A 22153-nucleotide genomic window follows, 5' to 3' on the forward strand; every position below is an offset into this window, starting at 1 on the left:
AGGGTTTGGAGGGATATGGGCCGAGTGCTGGCAAGTGGGACTAAATTGGGGTATCTGGTCGGCATGAACGGGTTGGACCGAAAGGTCTGTTTCCGTGCTGTACATCTCTATGACTCTATAATTGCAATTGCACAATGCAATGACTACACTGAGAGAAAGAACAAACTTGCATTTATTGAACATCTTTCACAAACCCAGGATATCCAAAGTGGCTTACATCTAATTAAAATCATTTGAAGTGTGATCACTATTATAGAAAATGTGGCATACAGTTTGCACACAGCTCATTACAAAGTTATTTAGAAAACAAAAGAAAAACACATGGGTTTCATTTCCGGAGGGATATGATCTTACCTAGATTCTTCAACAAACCTGTGACCTCGAAGGATAAGGGTAGCAGATGTATGGGAGTATCACTACCTGCAAAATTCCTCCAAGCCATGCAACTTTCTGACTTGGAAATATATTGCCATTCCTTCACTATCACTGGGTCAAAATCCTGAAATCCTCTTTCTAACAGCACTGTGAGTATACGTTCATTATGTGGACTGTAGTGGTTCAAGAAGCCAGCTTATCACTACCTTCTTGAGGACAATTAGCGATGGGAAATAAATGCTGACCTAGCCAGTGCCACTCAAATCTATAAAAGAAAAAACAGAACTGAAAAGTGGAGAACCTGTGTAAAACTTAATTGGACCAAATTTGAACTATTGTGCATTATTTGGCCTCCATATAATAAAAATGAAATAGATGCCTGAGAGAAAGTATGAAAAAGATTAACTAACTATTCTGATGTAAGGTAGGTTGGAAAAAGAAACAAAAACGTCTTGACTCATCAACGAGCAGGCAATGTGACCTGGGACCATGTTAAATGTCCCAAATTAACAGCAAAGCCCCAGACAGCCATCAATCAAAAATAGAAACATCCCTGCTATTTCTAAAGCTGTTCCTAATGGTAGAAGGCGTATATGTGGAACAACAGAGGAAGACATTTTGCCTGGTATTGAACAACCTAAGATTAGCACAAAAAGAGCCAATGCTGTCACGTCAGCACGCCATTGTATGTCATTAGTTCCATTATAGATGACGTGTTGACCAGTGGCTGAATCTTCACCTGCTACTGACAAAGTCCTAAAAGCCATCGTTACATGTTTCAATAACTGAAGGGTAAGGCAAAAAGGATAGTTTCACAAATCACAGATAAGGTCATTAAGCCAAGACCTGGCACAACTGAGCAACAGTTTTTAAAATTGATTCAAGTGATGTAGGTTCCTTTTCAATCTCTTTTGCATTGAAAAGAAAAACTAGTGGTTTGTGATTTGTTTCAATCTTCATTCCTGTTCCTTCGACATAATGCAATCCATGATGTTACTACTTTTGTAACCCCTTTGGGAAGCTACTGTTTTAATTGACTGCTATTTGGAATAACATCAGCACTGGAAATATTCCAGAGGACCATATTTAACAGACTAGAAGATAAGGAATTGTGGTGTATCTTTTTTTTCTCTCAGTACAAGAGATTGCAAAGAAGTCTCCTCATAGGTAATGCTTCAGACAGCATTAAATGAGATATGTTCAATCACTAACCATTATTATGGTCCCAGCAGATGGCATTACTGGACAAGTCAAATCCCAGAATGATGCCTAGCTTTATAGAACTTTTATCTGATTTTAGTCCTGTGGTGATCATTCACTGAAACAGTATCATATAAGGCCCAAAAGGCCTGTTTCCGTGCAGTAGGACTCTCTGACTCCAGGACTCTAAGGTTGCTGAGTTTCTTTAACAACAGAGGTTTATTATACCAAAAACAAAAACAAAAAAATCCATCCAGATATAAAACATAGTTTTAAAAATATCTTAATTCAGCAAAAGAAAGTCTCATCTCATTTCTGAACACAATCTTTGCAGACTCAAATCCAGAGAATTTACTTGTTTATATCAAAATCTTTCCTGATTAGATTCCCTACAGTGTGGAAACAGGCCATTTGGCCTAACAAGTCCACACTGACCCTCTAAAGAGTAACCCACCCAGAGCCATTTCCCTGCATTTACCCCTGACTAATACACCTAATCTACACATCCCTGAACACTATGGGCAATTCAGCACGGCCAATTCGCCTAACCTGCACATCTTTGGACAGTAGGAGGAAACTGGAGCACCCGGAGGAAACCCACACAGACACGGGGAGAATGTGCAAGCTCCATACAGACAGTCACCTGTATTGAATCTGGGTTGATGGTGCTGTGAGGCAGCAGTGCTAACCAGTGGGTCACTGTGCCGTTGTTTTTTTCTTTTCTTTCTAAGAAAGAAGTACAATATAAATAAATACTTTTTTGTAAACAGAGGCCCACTTGCATGAATACTTACAAAATTCGAAGCCTCAACTTTCTCAACCTTAATAAACTTCAGATTTTTGATTAACTACTCCTTGTCTCGGTGTTACACAAACTAAATGTTTCAACTGAGGTAAATTTTCCCTGAATTGTTCAATACACCATTCTTGGAAAGAAATTGTTATCTCCTCCAAATTACATCAGAACTTTTAGTCTCTGGGTTTCCTAAACCAAGATAAATGTTTGATCATCCTGAACCAGAAACAAGCTAATGGTTTGCTTCTGTTATTGTAAATTACCAGAATAAAACAATTTTCTTTAACACTGTGGAGGGGGTACCTGATGTCTGACACGTATTGAATTAGATCACGTTTCTGGAAAGACTAGTTATTTTTTAAACTGTCAGAAAAGTAATCAACCCCTATGTATTACTTTAAATAACTGAAACTCTAAAATTAGAATCTTGGAATCATAGAATCCCTACAGTGGTCCATTTTGGTCATCAAATCCACACCGATCCTCCAAAGGGCAACAGCTGATACTTCTCTCAAGATACCAAATGAAGAGGCTAAGAAACAACATTTAATATCAATACATCCTCAGTGCTATAAACTTCCTGACATTAGAGATGAAGTGCATAACATCTGAGAAATTCAAAGCAGAAATAAAAGTTGTCCACAGATCAGATGATATTTCAGGAAGGATGACCGGTATATATCTCTAGAACCATCCGGTTACAGCATACGAAGATGTTTACTGCACAGAAAGAGATAATTCAACTCGTTGGGTCTGCACTGGCTCTTCAAATGATTTTATCACTGTTATCTCTTGTCAATCTTCTGTTTTTTTCTCCCTACTGCTTTGTACATTATTTTGATCCAAATTACCATACAATGCACTCTTGTGCCTCAGTTGAACCTGCCTCTACCACCCTACCAGGCAGTCCAATGCAAACACAACTACTCATGTGAATTTTATTTTTCTAACCTTGCATTTGCTTTGTTTGCAAATCACTTCTCTGTGATCACTGGTTCTAGATCCTTTATGAGTGGGAGCAGTTTTATTCAATCTACTCTTTCAAAACTCCATTGTGAGGTTGAAAACCATTGCCAGATCTCCTTTGAGCCTTCCTTGTTCCAAGGCACACCGTCCCAATATCTTCAATCTATCGTCATAACTGACGTTTCTCATCATAGAATCCTTGCAGTGTGGAAAGAGAACATTTGGCCCATTGAGTCTGCACTGACCCTTTGAAGAGAATCCAACCCTGACCCAGCCACCTTCTCTATCCCTGCAACCCCATATTTAACATGGCTAATCCACCTAACCTGCACATCCCTAGTCATTATGGACAATTTAGCATGGCCAATTCACCTAACTTGCACATCTTTGGACTATGGGAGGAATTAGAGTATCCAACGGAAATCCATGCAGACACAGGGAAAACGTGCAAACTCCATGAAGGCAGTCACCAAGTCTGGAATTGAACCCAGGGCCATGGCATTGTGAGGCAGTAGTGCTAATCGCTGAGTCATTGTGCCACCCTTCCATGCTTGGAAACTTTCTTGCAAATGGTTTCTGCACTCTCTCCAATGCTTCGCATCTTTCCTATAATGTGGCATATGGAACTGTACATGATACTCTAAGTGAGAACTTGAGATATTGAGACAATACTTCCAGCAACTGAAACATCTCCTTATTATAGATGATTTGTTAATCTTTAATACAATTAAAACATTACCTAAAGTGATATTCTCCAAATATTGCATCAGGATCATTAAAAAGCCAAGCAAACTCCCAATAGGCACTTTAACGGTCAGGAATTACTTGGTCAATTAAAGAAATGATATCAAACTGCAGAACTTGCAAATGTCAAGAACTGCGAGAACCTTTATTGTAATCAGCATTTCTGTCAAGACCTTAGGAAATACTAGACTTGGACTTTTTTGAGTTTTAAGGGAAGTTTATATCTATTATTGATGATTACTCAAGATTAATTGAGTTAAATAATTTCCCCAGTATTACAATAGCCAGCATCACAAAATTATTGAAGCAAAACAAATCAATTCACAATATTCCTGAAATAGTAGTATCTGATGACAGACCATCATGTGCAAATGAAACATTTTCAGAATCTGCCAAGAAATATGGATTAATTCACATTATGAGTTAATCTCATTACTGATTGGTTTCTTCCAAGAATCCAGTGGGGACACCATATGAGACTTCATAATCCTTGACCCCTAGAACTACGAAGGCTGATACCAATGCAGTTTGTGCCAAATCATACTGTTTAATCAAGTTTTGAGAAGATTTGTAGCTCAGGTTGAGGGTCTGGATGTAGGTTTGTTCGCTGAACTAGAAAGTTCGGTTTCAGACATTTTGTCACCAAAACTAGGTAACATCATCAGTGAGCCTCTGGATCAAGCACTGGTGGTATGGCCCGCCTTTTATGGCTTGGAGAAGAAGAACAGGAAATGATATCACAACATGAAATGACGTCACCACAGGAAATTATGTAACCAACTCAAGGAAACCTAAACACATAAATATATAAATAAAAATCCAGAGGCTTATTGATAATGTTATCTAGTATGGTGATGAAACATCAGAAACTGAACCTTCCAGCTCAGCGAGTAAATCTATATCCATACTGTTTTATCTCTATGCTGAGATCAGTGTAGTAGGCTTTGTCAACATAGCTGGCTTCCCCAAAGTACAGAGTGTTATAGATTGCACCTACTTCACGTTAAGAGCATGATATCAGAATACAGCTGACTTCATGAACAGAAAAGTATTCCAATCTACAAGTCACCTGTGATTATTGGTGCCACATCTTAGAGGTTCCGTGGGAGTTGTCTTACACCCTTGAGAATTCTTATGTTCCAGTTTCATTTCAATGGCTGTTTGTCTCAAAAGGATGATTATTGGGAAAAAACCTTCATGCAGCCATGGCTAAAGATCCCATTATGCAAACACCTGAATGAGGCTGAGTGTGGCTATGCCACAGAATTCTACTCGTTCTTTGACCAGGGGTAGTGTGAAACTGATGATATGCCTACGGAAGATGAGGACCCTAGCTTGGATCAGTCTGATGGAACCTTGCAGTGCATCCCAGGCAGAATGTGCTGCATAATTGTAGCATACTATACTCCACACAACGGAGCAGGTAAAGAGGGGGTGGAGGGTCTAATGAACTCTGAAGAGCTGGAAAAGCTGCCATAGTCTTCCAAAGAGGAAGATGAGGACATTGAGCATGAGGAACACCACCCTTCAGCATGATAATGTGGTTCAGTGAGAGGTACAACAAACCAGATAGAATTTAATTGACTAGGAGAAAGTGAGGACTGCAGATGCTGGAGATCAGAGCTGAAAATGTGTTGCTGGAAAAGCACAGCAGGTCAGGCAGCATCCAAGGAGCAGGAGAATCGACGTTTCGGGCATGAGCCCTTCTTCAGGAATGGCTCATGCCCGAAACTTCAATTCACCTGCTCCTTGGATGCTGCCTGACCTGCTGCGCTTTTCCAGCAACACATTTTCAGAATTTAATTGACACCTGGTTCCAATAGATATGCGCAGGGTGAAATGGTAATTAATTACCTGTAAATATTTGGTGCTCTAAAAGTGGTCCCTGTCTGTCTCCAGAAGCAAATGCAGCTTTTCTTGTGTATTTTTTGCTTCAATTTTGCTGCTGTGTGAACGTTTTCATCTGTTTGAAGGCTTTCTGGTATGTGATGGTCCCACATTGAACAAGAGATGTTAGGCTACACTGGTTTTGGAAAAAGAGTTGCAATTTCTTATGCAGGATTTAAGATGGGATGGTACTAAAGGAGGGTTACCTGTTTAGTCTGGTTCTTAAATATGTATACATTTACAAATGGCACTTGTATTTGCAGTGAAGTGTCAGTATTGCCATCTGTGTGCTGTCAGAAATATTTCCTTTTGGTTCCTCTCCCAATGTGTGGGCTGTGAAGGGCAGCCCCTGATTAGTAGCTCTTGACAAGTGCAAAGCTGGACTTTAAAAATGGCACTGGCTCCAGGATTCCTGGGAGGTCAGGCGGTGGCAACTTCTTCTGCTGCCAGTGAAAGGGAAATAACGCAAGCTTGGCCCCAAAAGGTGTGGTGCATAGTTAATGAGGAAAGTTGCAGAGAACAGTGTGAGAAAACTTGTTCAGAATCATGGAGAGACAACTTTCATGCACTCACCAAAATTGACACAGACAACATTTGGTAAAATTCAGAACACTATTTCTGCAGCCATTTCTGTTAAGACCCAGGATCTAGGCCATCTACTCCTGGGAACATGTCAGTCTTCAGTTCTAATTGTTTGTCCAGCACTTTCCCTCATGGCAGCAACTGTGTTAAGTTCCTCACCCGTTTGCCTCTAGATTCTCATTTCTTCCTGATTAATCTGTCCCAAATGTAATTTGTTGTTGTCTTTATCATTAACAGAGAAATACTAATATCAACAGTTTAATCCAGTATAGTGTAGTGAACAGTCAAAGGAAAATATGTAAAATTTAAAAAAGGCAAAGTTTGGTGGGATAAAAAGAAATTGCGTTCAAGTTAACACAACATAAAACTGTTAGTAAATAAAATGCCCACAGGAATCAAAAAGCAATGTGATAGATAAGATGCAAAATAAATATATTTTTCTCATATTCTTGTCAAAGGATAAATTCCCGGTGGATAAATAGAGATATCAAAATAATACAGAAACTTATAAAGAAATAACATGACTAATCTGAGGCTAATAGTGCAAAAGAAAGTTATTATGAATAAATAAAACATTCCAGAAAGATTAAGTACAGGATATATTTTTAAAGGTTTTACAAAAGTAAGACTGTTTTTAAGTTTATTGGTTTTTTTTAAATGTTTAGGATAAAGGATAACCACTTGAGCCTAAAAGGAGGGATCTAATAGTGGATGATGAATTTAAATGACAAAGTTATTATGTAAAAACTAAAGTTTTTTTTTAATATGTTAAAGAATATGTTAAAGAACTTACATATCAACTTGGCAATATTCAAAACAGAAAAGTCAATATCCTGGAACTTCCTAACCATACTGCTGTGTACTGAGTAGATTGCAAATGTTATAACCTTTTTAAAAAAAAAATCAGTTAGCCTAAAGTAGTTGTTGGGGAAAATTTCAGGGACAACAACCTGGGACACACTTGTAAAATAAATGATTAATACATTAAAGTCAACATGATTTTGTTAAAAGGCAAATCAGGTTTGATTAGCTTGAGTGAACTCCTTAATGAAGTAATGGAGAGTGTGGTGTAGTTGATTTTATATAGATTTTCAAAAGGCATTTAATAAAGTATAATTCTGTAATAAATCATCAACTTTTTCTCCAAATTAAAATCAATTGAATTATATGGGCAAATGAAGTGCAAATACAAGAATGGCTGCGGAAAAGACAGTGTAATGTTGGATTCGTTGGCTTTTAAGCATGGAGAAGTGTACCTTCCAGATGTAGCAGTGATTTACCTGCACTTCATTCAGTTTGGTGTACTGTACTTGCTGGAGAAAGTGAGGACTGCAGATGCTGGAGATTAGAGCTGAAAATGTGTTGCTGGAAAAGCGCAGCAGGTCAGGCAGCATCCAAGAAGCAGGAGAATCAAAGTTTCGGGCATTCCTGAAGAAGAGCTTATGCCCGAAATGTCGATTCTCCTGCTCCTTGGATGCTGCCTGACCTGCTGCGCTTTTCCAGCAACACATTTTCAGTGCTGTACTTGCTGTTAACAATGTGGGGAAATGAAAAGCAAACTAGGTCACCACTTTGCCAAACACTTTTGCTCTGTCTGTAAAACTGACCCCAAGCTTCCAATTGCCTGCCACTTCAACACACCACTGTGTTCACATGCCAATATTTCTGTCTCAGATCTATTGCAGTGCTGCAGCAAATCTCAATGCAAGCTGGAGGAACAAAATGTTATCTTTGCCAAGGTACCTTACAGTCCTCAGAACTCAACATTGAATTTAACAATTGAGTATAGACACCTTTCTTCATATTTGTAACCCACCCCAACAGCCTCAGATTCTGTTCTCCCATACAGAAATCACACTTCCCATTAGCACCCATTCTGCATTTATCTCTCTCCAGTTTTTCATCAGCAATCCCTTTGCTTCTCCTTTTTATTACATCCCTTTGGGTATGATCTCCAACAATTTGACTCACTCCTTTCCCCATCAGCTGTCATCAGCATAAATACCATCATTTCCCAGTTCCTTTCAATTCTGTTGAAACGTTTACTCTATTTTTCTCACCACTGATTCTACTAGACTTGCTGAATTTTTCCAGCATGCTATTTTAGTTTCAGATCTCCAGCATTCACAGTTCTTATATATATATATATATATATATGTCGCCACATTACCAAAAGAATGTGGATGCTTTGGAGATGGTGCAGGGAAGATTTACAAGGATGTTGCCTGGTATGGAAGGTGCTAGCTATGAAAAGAGGTTGAGTAGGTTGGGATTGTTTTCATTAGAAAAAAGGAGATTGAGGGGGGACCTGACTGAGGTCTACAAGATCATGAAGGGTATAGACAGGGTGGATAGAGATAAGCTTTTTTTTCCCCAGGGTGAAGGATTCAATAACGAGAGGTCATGCTTTCAAGATGAGATGAAAAGTTTAAGGGGGATACACACGGCAAGTACTTTACACTGAGGGTGGTAGATGCCTGGAGTGCATTTCCAGCAGAGGTAGTAGAGGCAGGCATGGTAGATTCATTTAAGATGTGTCTGGACAGATACATGAGTAGGTGGAGACAGAGGGGGTACAGATGCTTAGGAATTGGGTGACAGATTTAGACAGTGGATTTGGATCAGCTCAGGCTTGGAGGGCCGAAGGTCCTAGTCCTGGGCTGTAAATTTTCTTTGTTCTCTATATATATAAAATTATTTAAAGTATATTTATATTCATGATACTCCTTGACTTGACTTGAACTTGGCTTTATAAGCTATAATTTCAAAGTTTGCAGATGATGCAAGAGTTGGAAAATTAGTTAACTGGGGATAATTACAGACTTCAGGGTGTCACAGACAGTTTGGTGAAAAGGGCAAGAAATTTGGCAGATGAAATTTGTTGCAGTGACTGTAAAGTAATTCATCTTAGTAGGAAGCATGAGAACAGGGAATATAAAGTAAAAGATACCTTTTAAATTAGGTTCAGAACAGAAACTTGCTGTGGTTTTGGGAATGTTTGCCGAACTGGGAAGTTGATTTACAGACACTTTGTCCCTTGTCTAGTTGACATCTTCAGTGCTTTGGAGCCTCCTGTGAAGTGCTGCTGAACTGCATCTTCTAGAATTTATTTTGGTTCTGTTCCTGCTGCTTCCAGTTGCCGGTTCCAGTAGAGGAGAAGACCTCTACAGAGTCTTCACCAAGAATGATATCCCCGCAACTTCATCTGCAGATGCCTCGTGGACAACAACATGAGGAGGACATACCACGACCCAACACACTAGCCATGCTACCTTATATAAAAAAAACTTGGAGCTAACAGCCAGACTTCTCTGACCATTCAGATTCATGACAGCCTATAAACCAACAGCCATGCTCAGACAACAACTCACCAGGACAAAAGACCCGATACCCATCATGTGCAAGTCTAATGTCATTTAGAAGATTCCATGCAAAAACTGCACAAAACACTATATGGGACAAATAGACAGATAATTAGCAACCTGCATCCATGAACACCAGCTAGCCACTGAACATCACAATCACCTGCCTCCCTAGTAGCCATACACACAGATGACAAGGACCACAAATTCGACTGGGACAACACAATAATCATAGGACAGGCTAAACAGAGGACAGTCAAAGAATTTTTAGAAGCATGGGACTCATCCACACACTCCATCAACAAACACATAGACCTTGACCCAATATATCAGCCACTACAACGTACTACCAGAACTGGCAACCAGAAGCAGCTGGAATGTAACCAAATAAATTCCAGAAGACACAGTACAGCAGCGCTTCATGGGAGGCTCCTAAACACTGAAGATATCACCTAGACAGGAGATGAAACATCTGCAAATTAACTTCACAGCTCAGCAAACATACCCACAACCACGGCAACTGGCACCCGAGCTACAAATCTTTGTTAAAAATCACAACACCAGGTCATAGACCAACAGGTTTAATTGGAAGCACACTAGCTTTCGGAGCGACGCTCCTTCATCAGCTGATTGTGGAGGGCTCGATTGTAACACAGAATTATAGCAAAAATTTGCAGTGTGATTTAACTGAAATTATTCATTGAAAAATTGATTGTCTGTTAAGCCTTTCATCTGTGAGAATACAGTGATAGTTTCACTTCTTTCATGTGTAAATCACAAAACCCTTTTTTTTAAAGTTGCATTCTCGGGTTAGCTGTTAACAATGGTGATAGCTAGACAATATGTTGAAGGTGTTATCATCCGCCAGTTCTGAGGTGCCACAGCAAGGAACCGTAATGACCTCCTCAGGAGACAGACACGTGCTGCAACTGACAGGGTACCCTTCGTTGTTCAGTACTTCCCAGGGGCTGAAAAATTACGCCATGTTCTTCATGACCTGCAACACATTATCAATGAGGATGAGCACCTCACCAAGACCTTCCCCACACCTCCACTACTTGCCTTTAAACAACCGCCAAACCTCAAACAGATCATTGTTTGTAGGAAACTGCCCGGCTCTCAGGGCAACTCCATACAACCTTGTCACGGTGGACGCTGCAAGACGTGTCAGATTGTGGACATAGATACCACTATTACGCGTGGGAACACCTCCCACCTTGTACATGGCAGGTACTCATGTGACTCAGCCAACGTTGTCTATCTTATACATTGCAGGCAAGGATGCCCGAAGGCATGGTACATTGGGGAAACCGAGCAAAGGCTACGACAATGGATGAATGGGCACCGCACAACAATCAACAGACAGGAGGGTTCCCTCCCAGTTGGGGAACACTTCAGTGGTCCAGGACATTCAGCCTCGGACCTTCGGGTGACCATCCTCCAAGGTGGACTTCGGGACAGCCGAGCAGAGGCTGATAGCTAAGTTCGGTACCCATAGGGAGGGCCTCAACCGGGACCTTGGGTTCATGTCACATTACAGGTGATCACCATTGCACTACACACACACACACAGATATTCCTACACACACACACTCTCACATACACACGGACACAGGTACACACAGATGTGCACACAGACACCCACACACACCCTTATAGACACACACACTCCCACACATGCACCCCCTCACAGACTTAAGACACTCTGCACTCACTACACACACACACACTTTCTCACACTCACAATCCCCACTCCAGACAGACAGACACACACAGACAGACAAAGACCCACATGCACACATATATTTTGTGTGGTGAATTTGTACTTGCAGAGTTACATTGCACTTTGCTCAAAAACTGCATACATTCATGTAGAATTCTGAGCTCAAAAACTGCATGAATTTATGTAAAACTCTGTTATCTCACTTTTTAGATTAGAATCAATTTAAACATCAGGTCATAGACAGAGAACACAGGGGGCTAACACCTTCAACATATTGTCTAGCTATCACCATTGTTAACAGCTAACCCGAGAATGCAACTTTAATAAAAAGGTTTTGTGATTTACACATGAAAGAAGTGAAACTATCACTGTATTCTAACAGATGAAAGGCTTAACAGACAATCAATTTTTCAATGTATAATTTCAGTTACATCACACTGCAAATTTTTGCTATAAATTCTGTATTACGATCGAGCCCTCCAAATCAGCTGATGAAGGAGCGTCGCTCCGAAAACTAGTGTGCTTCCAATTAAACCCGCCTCAGGCGACTGACTGTGTGGAGTTTGCATGTTCTCCCCGTGTCTGCGTGGGTTTCCTCCGGGTGCTCCGGTTTCCTCCCACAGTCCAAAGATGTGCAGGTCAGGTGAATTGGCCACGCTAAATTGCCCATAGTGTTAGGTAAGGGGTAAATGTAGGGGTATGAGTGGGTTGTACTTTGGCGGGTCGGTGTGGACTTGTTGGGCTGAAGGGCCTGTTTCCACACTGTAATGTAATCTAATCTAATCTAAACCTGTTGCAGTATAACCTGGTGTTGTGTGATTTTTAACTTTGTACACCCCAGTCCAACACCAGCATCTCCAAATCATGACTACAAATCTTTGCAAACCTTGAAGAGAAACTTGATTGTGCACTGGAATAGAAGATGAGGTAACTGGCATTTAGTTTACCATTATCCCCTGAAGTCTCCAATCAACAACTTGCGCTTAAATAAACTATTTATATACGTGGGCATGCATTTATGAGACAATCACACTTCTCAGGACATTGCAGAGAATAGAGAGGGGTTAGAAATGATCATTAGTTTGCAGCTTCTGGATTAGTGGTGCTGGAAGAGCACAGCAGTTCAGGCAGCATCCAAGTAGCTTCGAAATCGATTTCGAAGCTCCTTGGATGCTGCCTGAACTGCTGTGCTCTTCCAGCACCACTAATCCAGAATCTGGTTTCCAGCATCTGCAGTCATTGTTTTTACCTCATTAGTTTGCAGCGCTAGGGGGATTAAAATTGGATCTTAAAGGAAATGGGGGGAAATAGCGTTTTAAACTTGAAGTTAACCCACCTTTTCTAAAATGTATTTTTGTCAGCAGATACAACTTTCGTCCAAACACTATAATCTATGATGTATCGCACATGCGCAGTGCGTGGACGAGTGTTGGATACTTTGTATTGGAACAAAAACAAACCAATCGGCGCTGGCTACATTATATCTCAACAGGGGACAGAGAACCAGCGCCGCTTACTGGTCAGTGGTCGAAGATGTGTCAGTCCATCGGTCTTCACCGAATTTGTCCAAAGCGCTTATTTTGAAGGCTCTGCGCTTTGGTTCTGTCTTCCAAACAAACCGGAGCTACCCGATTGCAAATTATCACGGAACGATATTCTAATAAACCAGCTTTGAACTTCTCTCTCTCCCCCCCCCCCCCCCCTTTACCTTGGGCTTCATTGATCAGGTGAGTGTGGAGATTTGTCCGGGTGGGATGAGAGTGGGAAAGTGTGTGTCGCATTTTCCAACGCCTCATTCAAGAGAGCGAAGAGAGACAGGAACTCGGGAAATGCCCATCGCGCGTTTTCTGACTGTAGTTTTTATTTTGAAACGTGTTGGGTTTAGGCATTGCAAACAATTGCTTCTGAGAGGCCCGAAAATTACTGCTATCTCCGTCAATGAGGTGCCCCATTCCCTCCACTACGTAATGTAGAATGGAAATGGCGTACATCCATGCTGTAGTGTTCCTGGATTCCTTAATGACTCAAATTTTAGATGGAAGTGAAAGATGGTAATTTTAGAGTGTGCCGATACTCTCGAGAACGTTAGTAAGACAAATGGTAGGAGTGATTTAGTGAAAAGTCTGAAAGGGAGTTTGAGAATGCACTTGTAGTCTGGAAAACTGATTTCGGTTTCACTTTTATACCCTGGAACGTCGAGCCGACGTTAACGCACGAAGTGACTTTTCAAATTAAGCGGACTGAGATTTTATTGCACTGGAGGGTCTATTCCTGCTTTGTTCCTCAGTAAGGTCACATTCTGATTCTGGGTTCAGACTGCATTTACAATACTCGTTCTCATAGTTGTAAGCATTATTTGCATACACAAGAATAAGTGTTTTTTTTATCCTAATCCATGATTTTATCGCCAAAGGTTTCCTGCAGAATTTTTCCCCCCATTGGTTGTACGCACCCTTCTCAACCTTACCGTTACCACAATCCGATCTGGGGAAAAAAAGGTCCTTAACATTCAGTTCTGTTGTTTAGACCTGCAAAATTAATGTTCAGTGAAGAGCCAAGATCATTGTTTAGTTGTTAGACATTGTAGCTCTTTCCTTCAATTGTTGCAAACCTAACTACATTGAAGTCTTCAGCAAAAAAAAGCTGCTAACTTTTTCACCTATCCACCCCCATAAATAAGGCAAAGCAATGAAGTGAGAAGGGGAATTAAGACTGAACCCGCCTTTATTACTTGTTCGCACAATACCACTTTCTCTGGATGTCATCAATAATATATTTAAATAAAAAAACACATCTTACATTTGGGGGTATTCCCCAGCTCAGGAGACCCAAAGAGCTTTACTGATAAAATTTTTTGAAACCTAATTGTTGTTGTAATGTTGAAAAACTCAGTGCACGGTTAGCTCTCAAACAGCCATGAAGTAACTGTTCACCACATTAAGTGTTGATTGAGAAATAAAGGTTGATTAGACCATGGAGGAAAACACACCAATATGTAACTAACATGTAGATCCATTCAAGAATTGAAACTGCGAGACAGTTGAAAATTGTGTAAATAGAATGACATGCATAATAAATTGGTGTTCTCCCAAAGAATGCTACCACTGTAATAAGGAGCCATCAGTGTCAGGAACAGCTTGATGTAAAAGCTTTGCTGTGAGCTAATGTAGATGGATAGTGCCATAATTTCATACTGCACAATATGTGTTACTTTATCACAGCTTTAAAATTTATTTTCATTGTTAGAAGTTATACGTGTCCTTTTAAAAATCCTTTGATTTTGCTGGTAGGGAATTGAATATGCATTGAAAAGGGAAAAAAATAAATGTAAAGACATGCTGAGAGAGCAAGGGAGTGGAATTACTTGAATAACTCTTTCAAAAAGCTGCTGCAAACATAACAGAATGAATGACCTCGATCTGTGCAATGATTATGATTTGATAATACATAGCCTTTTCATTTATTAAAATGTCCCATGGTTTGTTGCTGGGAACCAAGGACAATTTTCTGATTTTACTCCTAATTGGTCTAGAACTACATTTTGTTTTAAACATTTTAGCTATCGCAATGTACTTTTCTGATCAGAGAAAATAGTTCCTCTGAACATATTATGTCAGATCCTTTTATCATGCTGACAATCCTTTTGGGAAGGAAACTTACCAACCTTATCTGGTCTGGCCTACATATAACTGCAGACCAACAGCAATGTGGTTGACTCTCAACTTCTTCTTAATTAAGGATGGGCAATAAATGCTAGCCTAGACAGTGATGCCCTCAACCTGTGAATGAATATTATAAAATGTAATTGAATGATCAAGAAATCACAAGCAGAATAGCTTACTCTTATTCCTGTGAAGTTTTAAAATTTTTATCTGGTTACTCTTGTCCTGAGTGCAATGGCAATGTGACATTGAAATATATCAGAGGAATTTTTTTAACATTGTCAATCAAGTTTTACTGTTAATGCAGTTCCTTCTGTTTGCAGGAGTACAATCATGATCCATTTGCTCATGCTTATCACTCAGCTGTCTATCTTTTCTAATGGAATGGCACAGTTTCCTGACATGTCAGAAGCACAGTCCAGTCATACTCCAAAGCCACAAAGAAAAGGTAATGTTTGTATTACTAATGTGATTATGGTGACCATTCTCCCTCTTTTGAGGAAGAGCAAGGGAGTTATCCTTGATGCATTGGACAATATCTATCTCTCAACATCACATAAAACTGATCAACTGGTCACTTATATCTTGTAGTGTGCCAAACATTACAATAGAGACCAGACTTCTAAAATCCTTAATTGGCTGTTAAGTGTACTGACATGACCTGAGATCATAGAAATTACCATGTAAATACAGTTCTTTATTTGCTTTTCCTTTTTTCTTTCATAAGTTGATCATGAAACAATTATCAAAATTAATATTTTTGCCCTGTTTTGAAATAGATTTTGTTAAAGCATGAAAGGTAATTTGACTTTTCTCATCTTTGCATATTTGTGCATTTCTGGCATTTTTATTAATAGCTGCCACACCAGGAACTTGAAGACAAAAGAATATTCAGGATATGTTCAGCACTTCAAGCAGCATATGCGGAGAGAGTAAACATTTCCAATCAAATAGATTTTTTTCCCAAAACAGAATAAATTTGTACAGATTTGATGGGAGAACAAAAAGATGTGTTTAATTGACAACAGGCATGATAATTCAAGGGGAAAAAAGGTTATGTTAATTGGTCCACATTCTGGGGTTGTCGTTAATCAGAAATGTAATTGGAGCAGTTATGTAAATGTTATGACTGCATGAGCAGGTCAAGAAGCTGGGAATTGCACAGCAAATAACTCACGTCTTGATTTTCCCAAAGCTTGTCCAACATCTATAATGTACAAATCATAAGTGTGATGGAATAATTCTCACTGGGTTGGATTACTGCAGCTCCAATATTTAAATAAAAAGTCAACATCATCCACAACACAACCTCCCCCGTCCGTCATCTTGTATACAGTATTCACTTTCTTCACCATCAGTATACAGTAGAAGAAATCTGTACCATTTACAAGATAAGTTGCAATAACTCACCAGGCATGCTTTGACAGCACCTTCCAATTGCTGGTTGGCTATCATATACGAGGGAAAAAGGGCAGTCGATGGATGGATACACCACCACATCTAAGTCATTGGATATTGGTATGTAGGACAGACAGGAGGAGAGAGCAGAACCATCAATTGCTGCTATCTGAGAAAATGGCTATAGTGGTTATAATATGCAATAGTTGAAGTGAATGTAGTATTTGGAAGGCCATAAAGTTCCTAACTAAAAAGAACAGTGCTGTTCCTTGAGCTTGGATTCTGCTTCATAAGTATATAGTTGGTGGCTTAGGTCACAATGATTTGGAAAAATTAAAATGACAGGCAACCAAAAGGTTAGGAGGTTTGCTTGTGGACTAAACAGTGGCGTTCTACATAGTGGACATGTGATCTATTTGGTCTCCCCAGTAAAGTGAAGACTGTGTTGTGAGCAATATATTGAAGTGAAATAAATTACAGATGAATTGTTATTTCATGTGGAAGAGGTGTTTGGGACCATGAATGGTAGGAAAGGAGATAAAAGGTCAGAGTTGTATCTCCTGTGCTAATGTGACAAAGGAAAGGTGCTTTTTGAGATGATAGGGGGATGGATGAGGATGCTGTTGAGGGAATGGTTCCTTTTAGAATTCTGAAAGGGGAGGGTAGCTGAAGAAACAGCAACTGCTTTTTCATTTAGCCTTTTAACAGCCCTCAACTCAAAGCTGAGTTTAACAATTTTACATCATAAGAGTTATCACTTTTTAAATTTACTTTTACCCTTTGTCTATGCCATTATTTCTTTTAACATTTAATCTCTCTTGTCTTCCACCCTGTCACAGACCTTCCCTTTTGTTTCTTCCCCTATCCCTTTTGCTGCATTTGTACTTACACAAAGTCTGTTACAATTCTAATTATTTCAAGTTCTGATAAAAAGTCATTGACCTGAAACGTAGACTCTGTGGGATTCAGAAAGATAAAAACAGATGTTATCAAACTAGCTGGACATTTCCAATATCTTTACTTCAGATTTCCAACATCTACAGAATTTTGATTTTGCTGTTCAACAACTTCAGGCTGACTGTCCCAGAGCAATACTGAGGAAGAGTTATTAAACTTTAGCCTCTCACTATATCTTGGGCAGATGTAAAAAATTGTGTTACCACTATTTTGAAAAAAAAAACCTGGAGTGCTCTCCCTGGCAGCATTTATCCCTCAGCCAGTATTTGTTTTAAATCTGATCACCATCACCTTATTGTCTGTGGAAGCTTGCTGTGCAGAAATGTCTGCCACGTGTCCAATATACAGTTGTGACAATATTCAATTAGCTTTTAAAACTTCAGGAAATACTAAGGTCATGAAGGGCACTATATTAGTGCAAGATAGAACATTGAACAATACAGCACAGAACAGGGCCTTCAGTCCACAATGTTGTGCCGAACATTTGTCCTAGCTTAAGCACCTATCCAATTGCTGCTTAAAGGTCACCAATGATTCTGACTCTGCCACTCACACAGGCAGCGCATTCCATGCCCCCTCCCCCCCCCCCCCCCACTCTCTGGGTAAAGAACCTACCCCTGACATCCCCCCTATACCTTCCACCCTTCACCTTAAATTTATGTCCCCTTGTAACACTCTGTTGTACCCGGGGAAAAAGACTGTCTACTCTATCTATTGCCCTGATCATCTTATAAGCCTCTATCAAGTCACCCCTCATCCTTCGCCATTCCAATGAGAAAAGGCCTAGCACTCTCAACCCATCCTTGTACGACCTATTCTCCATTCCAGGCAACATCCTGGTAAATCTCCTCTGCACCCCCTCCAAAGCTTCCACATCTTTCCTAAAGTGAGGCGACCAGAACTACACACAGTACTCCAAATGTGGCCTTACCAAGGTCCTATACAGCTGCAACATCACTTTACGACTCTTGAATTCAATCCCTCTGCTAATGAACGCTAATACACCATAGGCCTTCTTACAAGCTCTATCCACTTGAGTGGCAACTTTCAAAGATCTATGAACATAGACCCCAAGATCCCTCTGCTCCTCCACCTTACTAAGAACCCTACCGTTAACCCTGTATTCCGCATTCTTATTTGTCCTTCCAAAATGGACAACCTCACACTTGACAGGGTTGAACTCCATCTGTCAGTCCTCAGCCCAGCTCTGCATCATATCTAAGACCCTTTGCAGCCGACAACAGCCCTCCTCACTATCCACAACTCCACCAATCTTCGTATCGTCTGCAAATTTACTGACCCACTCTTCAACTCCCTCTTCCAAGTCATTATTAAACATTACAAACAGCAGAGGACCCAGAACTGATCCCTGCAGAATTCCACTTGTAAATGGGCTCCAGGCTGGATATTTGCCATCTACCACCACTCTCTGACTTCGACCGGTTAGCCAGTTCTCTATCCAACTGGCCAAATTTCCCACTATCCCATGCCTTCTGACTTTCCGCACAAACCTACCATGGGGAACCTTATCAAATGCCTTACTAAAATCCATGTACACTACATCCACTGCTCTACCCTCATCCACATGCTTGGTCACCTCCTCAATGAATTCAATAAGACTTGTAAGGCAAGACCTACCCCTCACAAATCCGTGCTGGCTGTCCCTAATCAAGCAGTGTCTTTCCAGATCCTCATGAATCCTATCCCTCAGTACCCTTTCCATTACTTTGCCTACCACCAAAGTAAGACTAACTGGCCTGTAATTCCCGGGGTTATCCCTATTCCCTTTTTTGAACAGAGGCACAACATTCACCACTCTCCAGTCCCCTGGTACCACCCCTGTTGACAGTGAAGATGAAAAGATCATTGCCATCGGCTCTGCAATTTCCTCTCTTGCTTCCTACATAATCCTAGGATATATCCTGCCAGGCCTGGGGGACTTGTCTATCCTCAAGTTTTTCAAAATGCCCAACACATCTTCCTTCCTAACCGGTATCTCCTCTAGCTTACCAGTCTGTTTCATACTCTCCTCTTCAACAATACAGTCCCTCTCGTTTGTAAATACTGAAGAAAAGTACTCATTCAAGACCTCTCCAATCTCTTCCGACTCAATACACCGTCTCCCACTACTGTCCTTGATCGGACCTACCCTCGTTCTCGTCATTCTCCTGTTTCTCACAAACGCATAAAAGGCCTTGGGATTATCCTTGATCTTACCTGCCAAAGATTTTTCATGCCCTCTCTTAGCTCTCCTAATCCCTTTCTTCAGCTTCCTCCTGGCTATCCTGTATCCCTCCAACGCTCTGTCTGAACCTTGTTTCCTCAACCTTATGTAAGCCTCCTTCTTCCTCTTTACAAGACATTCAACCTCCCTCGTCAACCAAGGTTCCCTCACACGACCATCTCTTTCCTACCTGACAGGTACATACATATCAAGGACACGTCGTATCTGTTCCTTGAAAAAGTTCCACATTTCAACGACATCCTTCCCTGACAGCCTGTGCTCCCAACTTATGCTCCTCAGATCTTGTCTTGCAGCATCGTATTTACCCTTCCCCCAATTGTAAAACCTACCCTGTTGCATGCACCTATCTCTCTCCATAACCAAGGTGAAAGTCACAGAATTGTGATCACCATCACCAAAATGCTCACCCACTAACAAGCCCATCACTTGTCCCGGTTTGTTACCGAGTACCAAATCCAATATGGCCTCCCCTCTGGTCGGACAATTGACATACTGAGTTAGAAAAGCTTCCTGGACACACTGCACAAACACCGCCCCGTCTAACCTACTTGATCTAAAGAGCTTCCAGTCAATATTTGGGAAGTTGAAATCGCCCATGACTACTACCCTGTGGCTTCTGCACCTTTCCAAAATCTGTTTCCCAATCTGTTTCTCCACATCTCTGCTGCTATTGGGGGGGCCTATAGTAAACACCCAACAAGGTGACTGCTCCTTTCCTATTTCTGCCCATACTACCTCCAAAGGCACATCCCCCTTGAACTGTCTTTCTGCAGCCGTTATACCATTTCTAATTAGCAACGCCAAAGCAGAGGTAAATTTAAACTGAATTTAATTCAATGCAAGAGGCCTAACAGGAAGGCAGATGAACTCATGGCATGGCATGGTTAGGAACATGGGACTGGGATATCATAGCAATGATATCCATCCCTGAGCAACACAGATGTAGCTCAGGAATGGACAGGACTGGCAGCTTAATGTTTTAGGATACAAATGACATAGAAAGGCAGGCACGAGAGGAAGGGGAGTGTTTTTGATGAGGGATAACATTATGGTTCAACTTAGGGAGGGTATTCCTGGGAATATGGCCAGGAAGGTTATTTGGGTAGAAGTGAGAAATAAGAAAGGGATGCTTACCTTATTGGGATTACACACACAGACACGCACACAATGTTCAGTGGGAAATTGAGAAACAAATTTGTAAGGAGACCTGTTATCTGTGAGAATAATAGGGGGGTAATGGTAGGAGATTTTAACTCCCCAGACAAAGACTGGGGCTGTCATAGTGTTAAGGGTTTAGATGGAGAGGAATTTAAGTGTGTACAAGAAAATTTTCTGATTCAGTATGTGGATGTACCTACTAGAGAAGGTGCAAAACTTGACCTACTCTTGGGAAATAAGGCAGGGCAGGTGACTGAGGTGTCAATGGGGGAGCACTTTGGGGACCAGTGACCATAATTCTATTAGTTTTTAAATAGTGATGGAAAATGATAGACAGGATCTAACAGTTGAAGTTCTGAATTGGAGGAAGTCTAATTTTGATGGTATTAGGCAAGAACTTTCAAAAGTTGATTGGGTGCAATTAAAGGGACAGCTGGAAAATGGGAAGCCTTCAAAAATTGAATTGAATTTATTGTCACGTGTATCAAGGCACAGTGAAAAGCTTTGTTTTGTGAGCAATACAGGCAGATCACATAGATAAACAGTGGCAAAAACAAAAACACAGGTACAGGGGAATGTTAAGAGTTTGTGAGTCCATTCAGTATTCTAACAACAATACAGTGGAAGCTGTTTCGAAACTGGCTGATGCGTTTGTTTCAGGCTTCTCTACCTTCTCCCCAATGGCAGAGGTTGTAGAAAAACATTGCCAGGATTGGATGGATCTTTGAGAATGCTAGCAGCCTTTTCTTGACAGCAGGTCTGGTAGATGGATTCTATAGATGGGAGGTTGGCCTTTGTGATTTTCCGGGCCGAGTTCACCACTCTCTGTAACCATCTCCAATTTTGAATAGTATGCTTGCCATACCAAGTAGTGATACGTCCAGACAGAATGCTTTCGATAGCGCACCTATAAAAGTTGGCAAGGGTATTCACCGTGATGCCAAATTTCCTTAGCTGCCTGAGGAAGAAGAGACATTGTTGGGCCTTTGTAACCAGTGCATTCACATGAAGAATGCAAGAAAGCTTGTTATGGATGACCGCTCCCAGGAACATGACACTCTCCACTCGTTCCACCTCTGTGCAGTTAATGTGTAGGGG

General features: G+C 40.7%; 1 protein-coding gene and 1 long non-coding RNA gene across 4 annotated transcripts in view; one reads left to right on the top strand and one right to left on the bottom strand.

Moving 5' to 3' along the window:
* Nucleotides 1–22153, bottom strand: part of LOC140493765 (uncharacterized) — a 145497-nt gene that overhangs the window by 13867 nt on the left and 109477 nt on the right. The gene's annotated exons all lie outside the window — the stretch shown is intronic.
* The window catches only part of prrg4 (proline rich Gla (G-carboxyglutamic acid) 4 (transmembrane)), a 38966-nt gene continuing 29968 nt past the window's right edge, over nt 13156–22153 (top strand). The window contains exons 1-2 of the mRNA XM_072592618.1: nt 13156–13362; nt 15621–15745. Coding sequence (XP_072448719.1) covers nt 15631–15745 — 115 coding nt within the window. The 5' untranslated portion in view covers nt 13156–13362; nt 15621–15630. The remainder of the gene's footprint in view (nt 13363–15620; nt 15746–22153) is intronic.

The sequence above is a fragment of the Chiloscyllium punctatum genome, chromosome 22 (assembly GCF_047496795.1).
Source record: "Chiloscyllium punctatum isolate Juve2018m chromosome 22, sChiPun1.3, whole genome shotgun sequence".
Taxonomy (NCBI): Eukaryota; Metazoa; Chordata; class Chondrichthyes; order Orectolobiformes; family Hemiscylliidae; genus Chiloscyllium; species Chiloscyllium punctatum.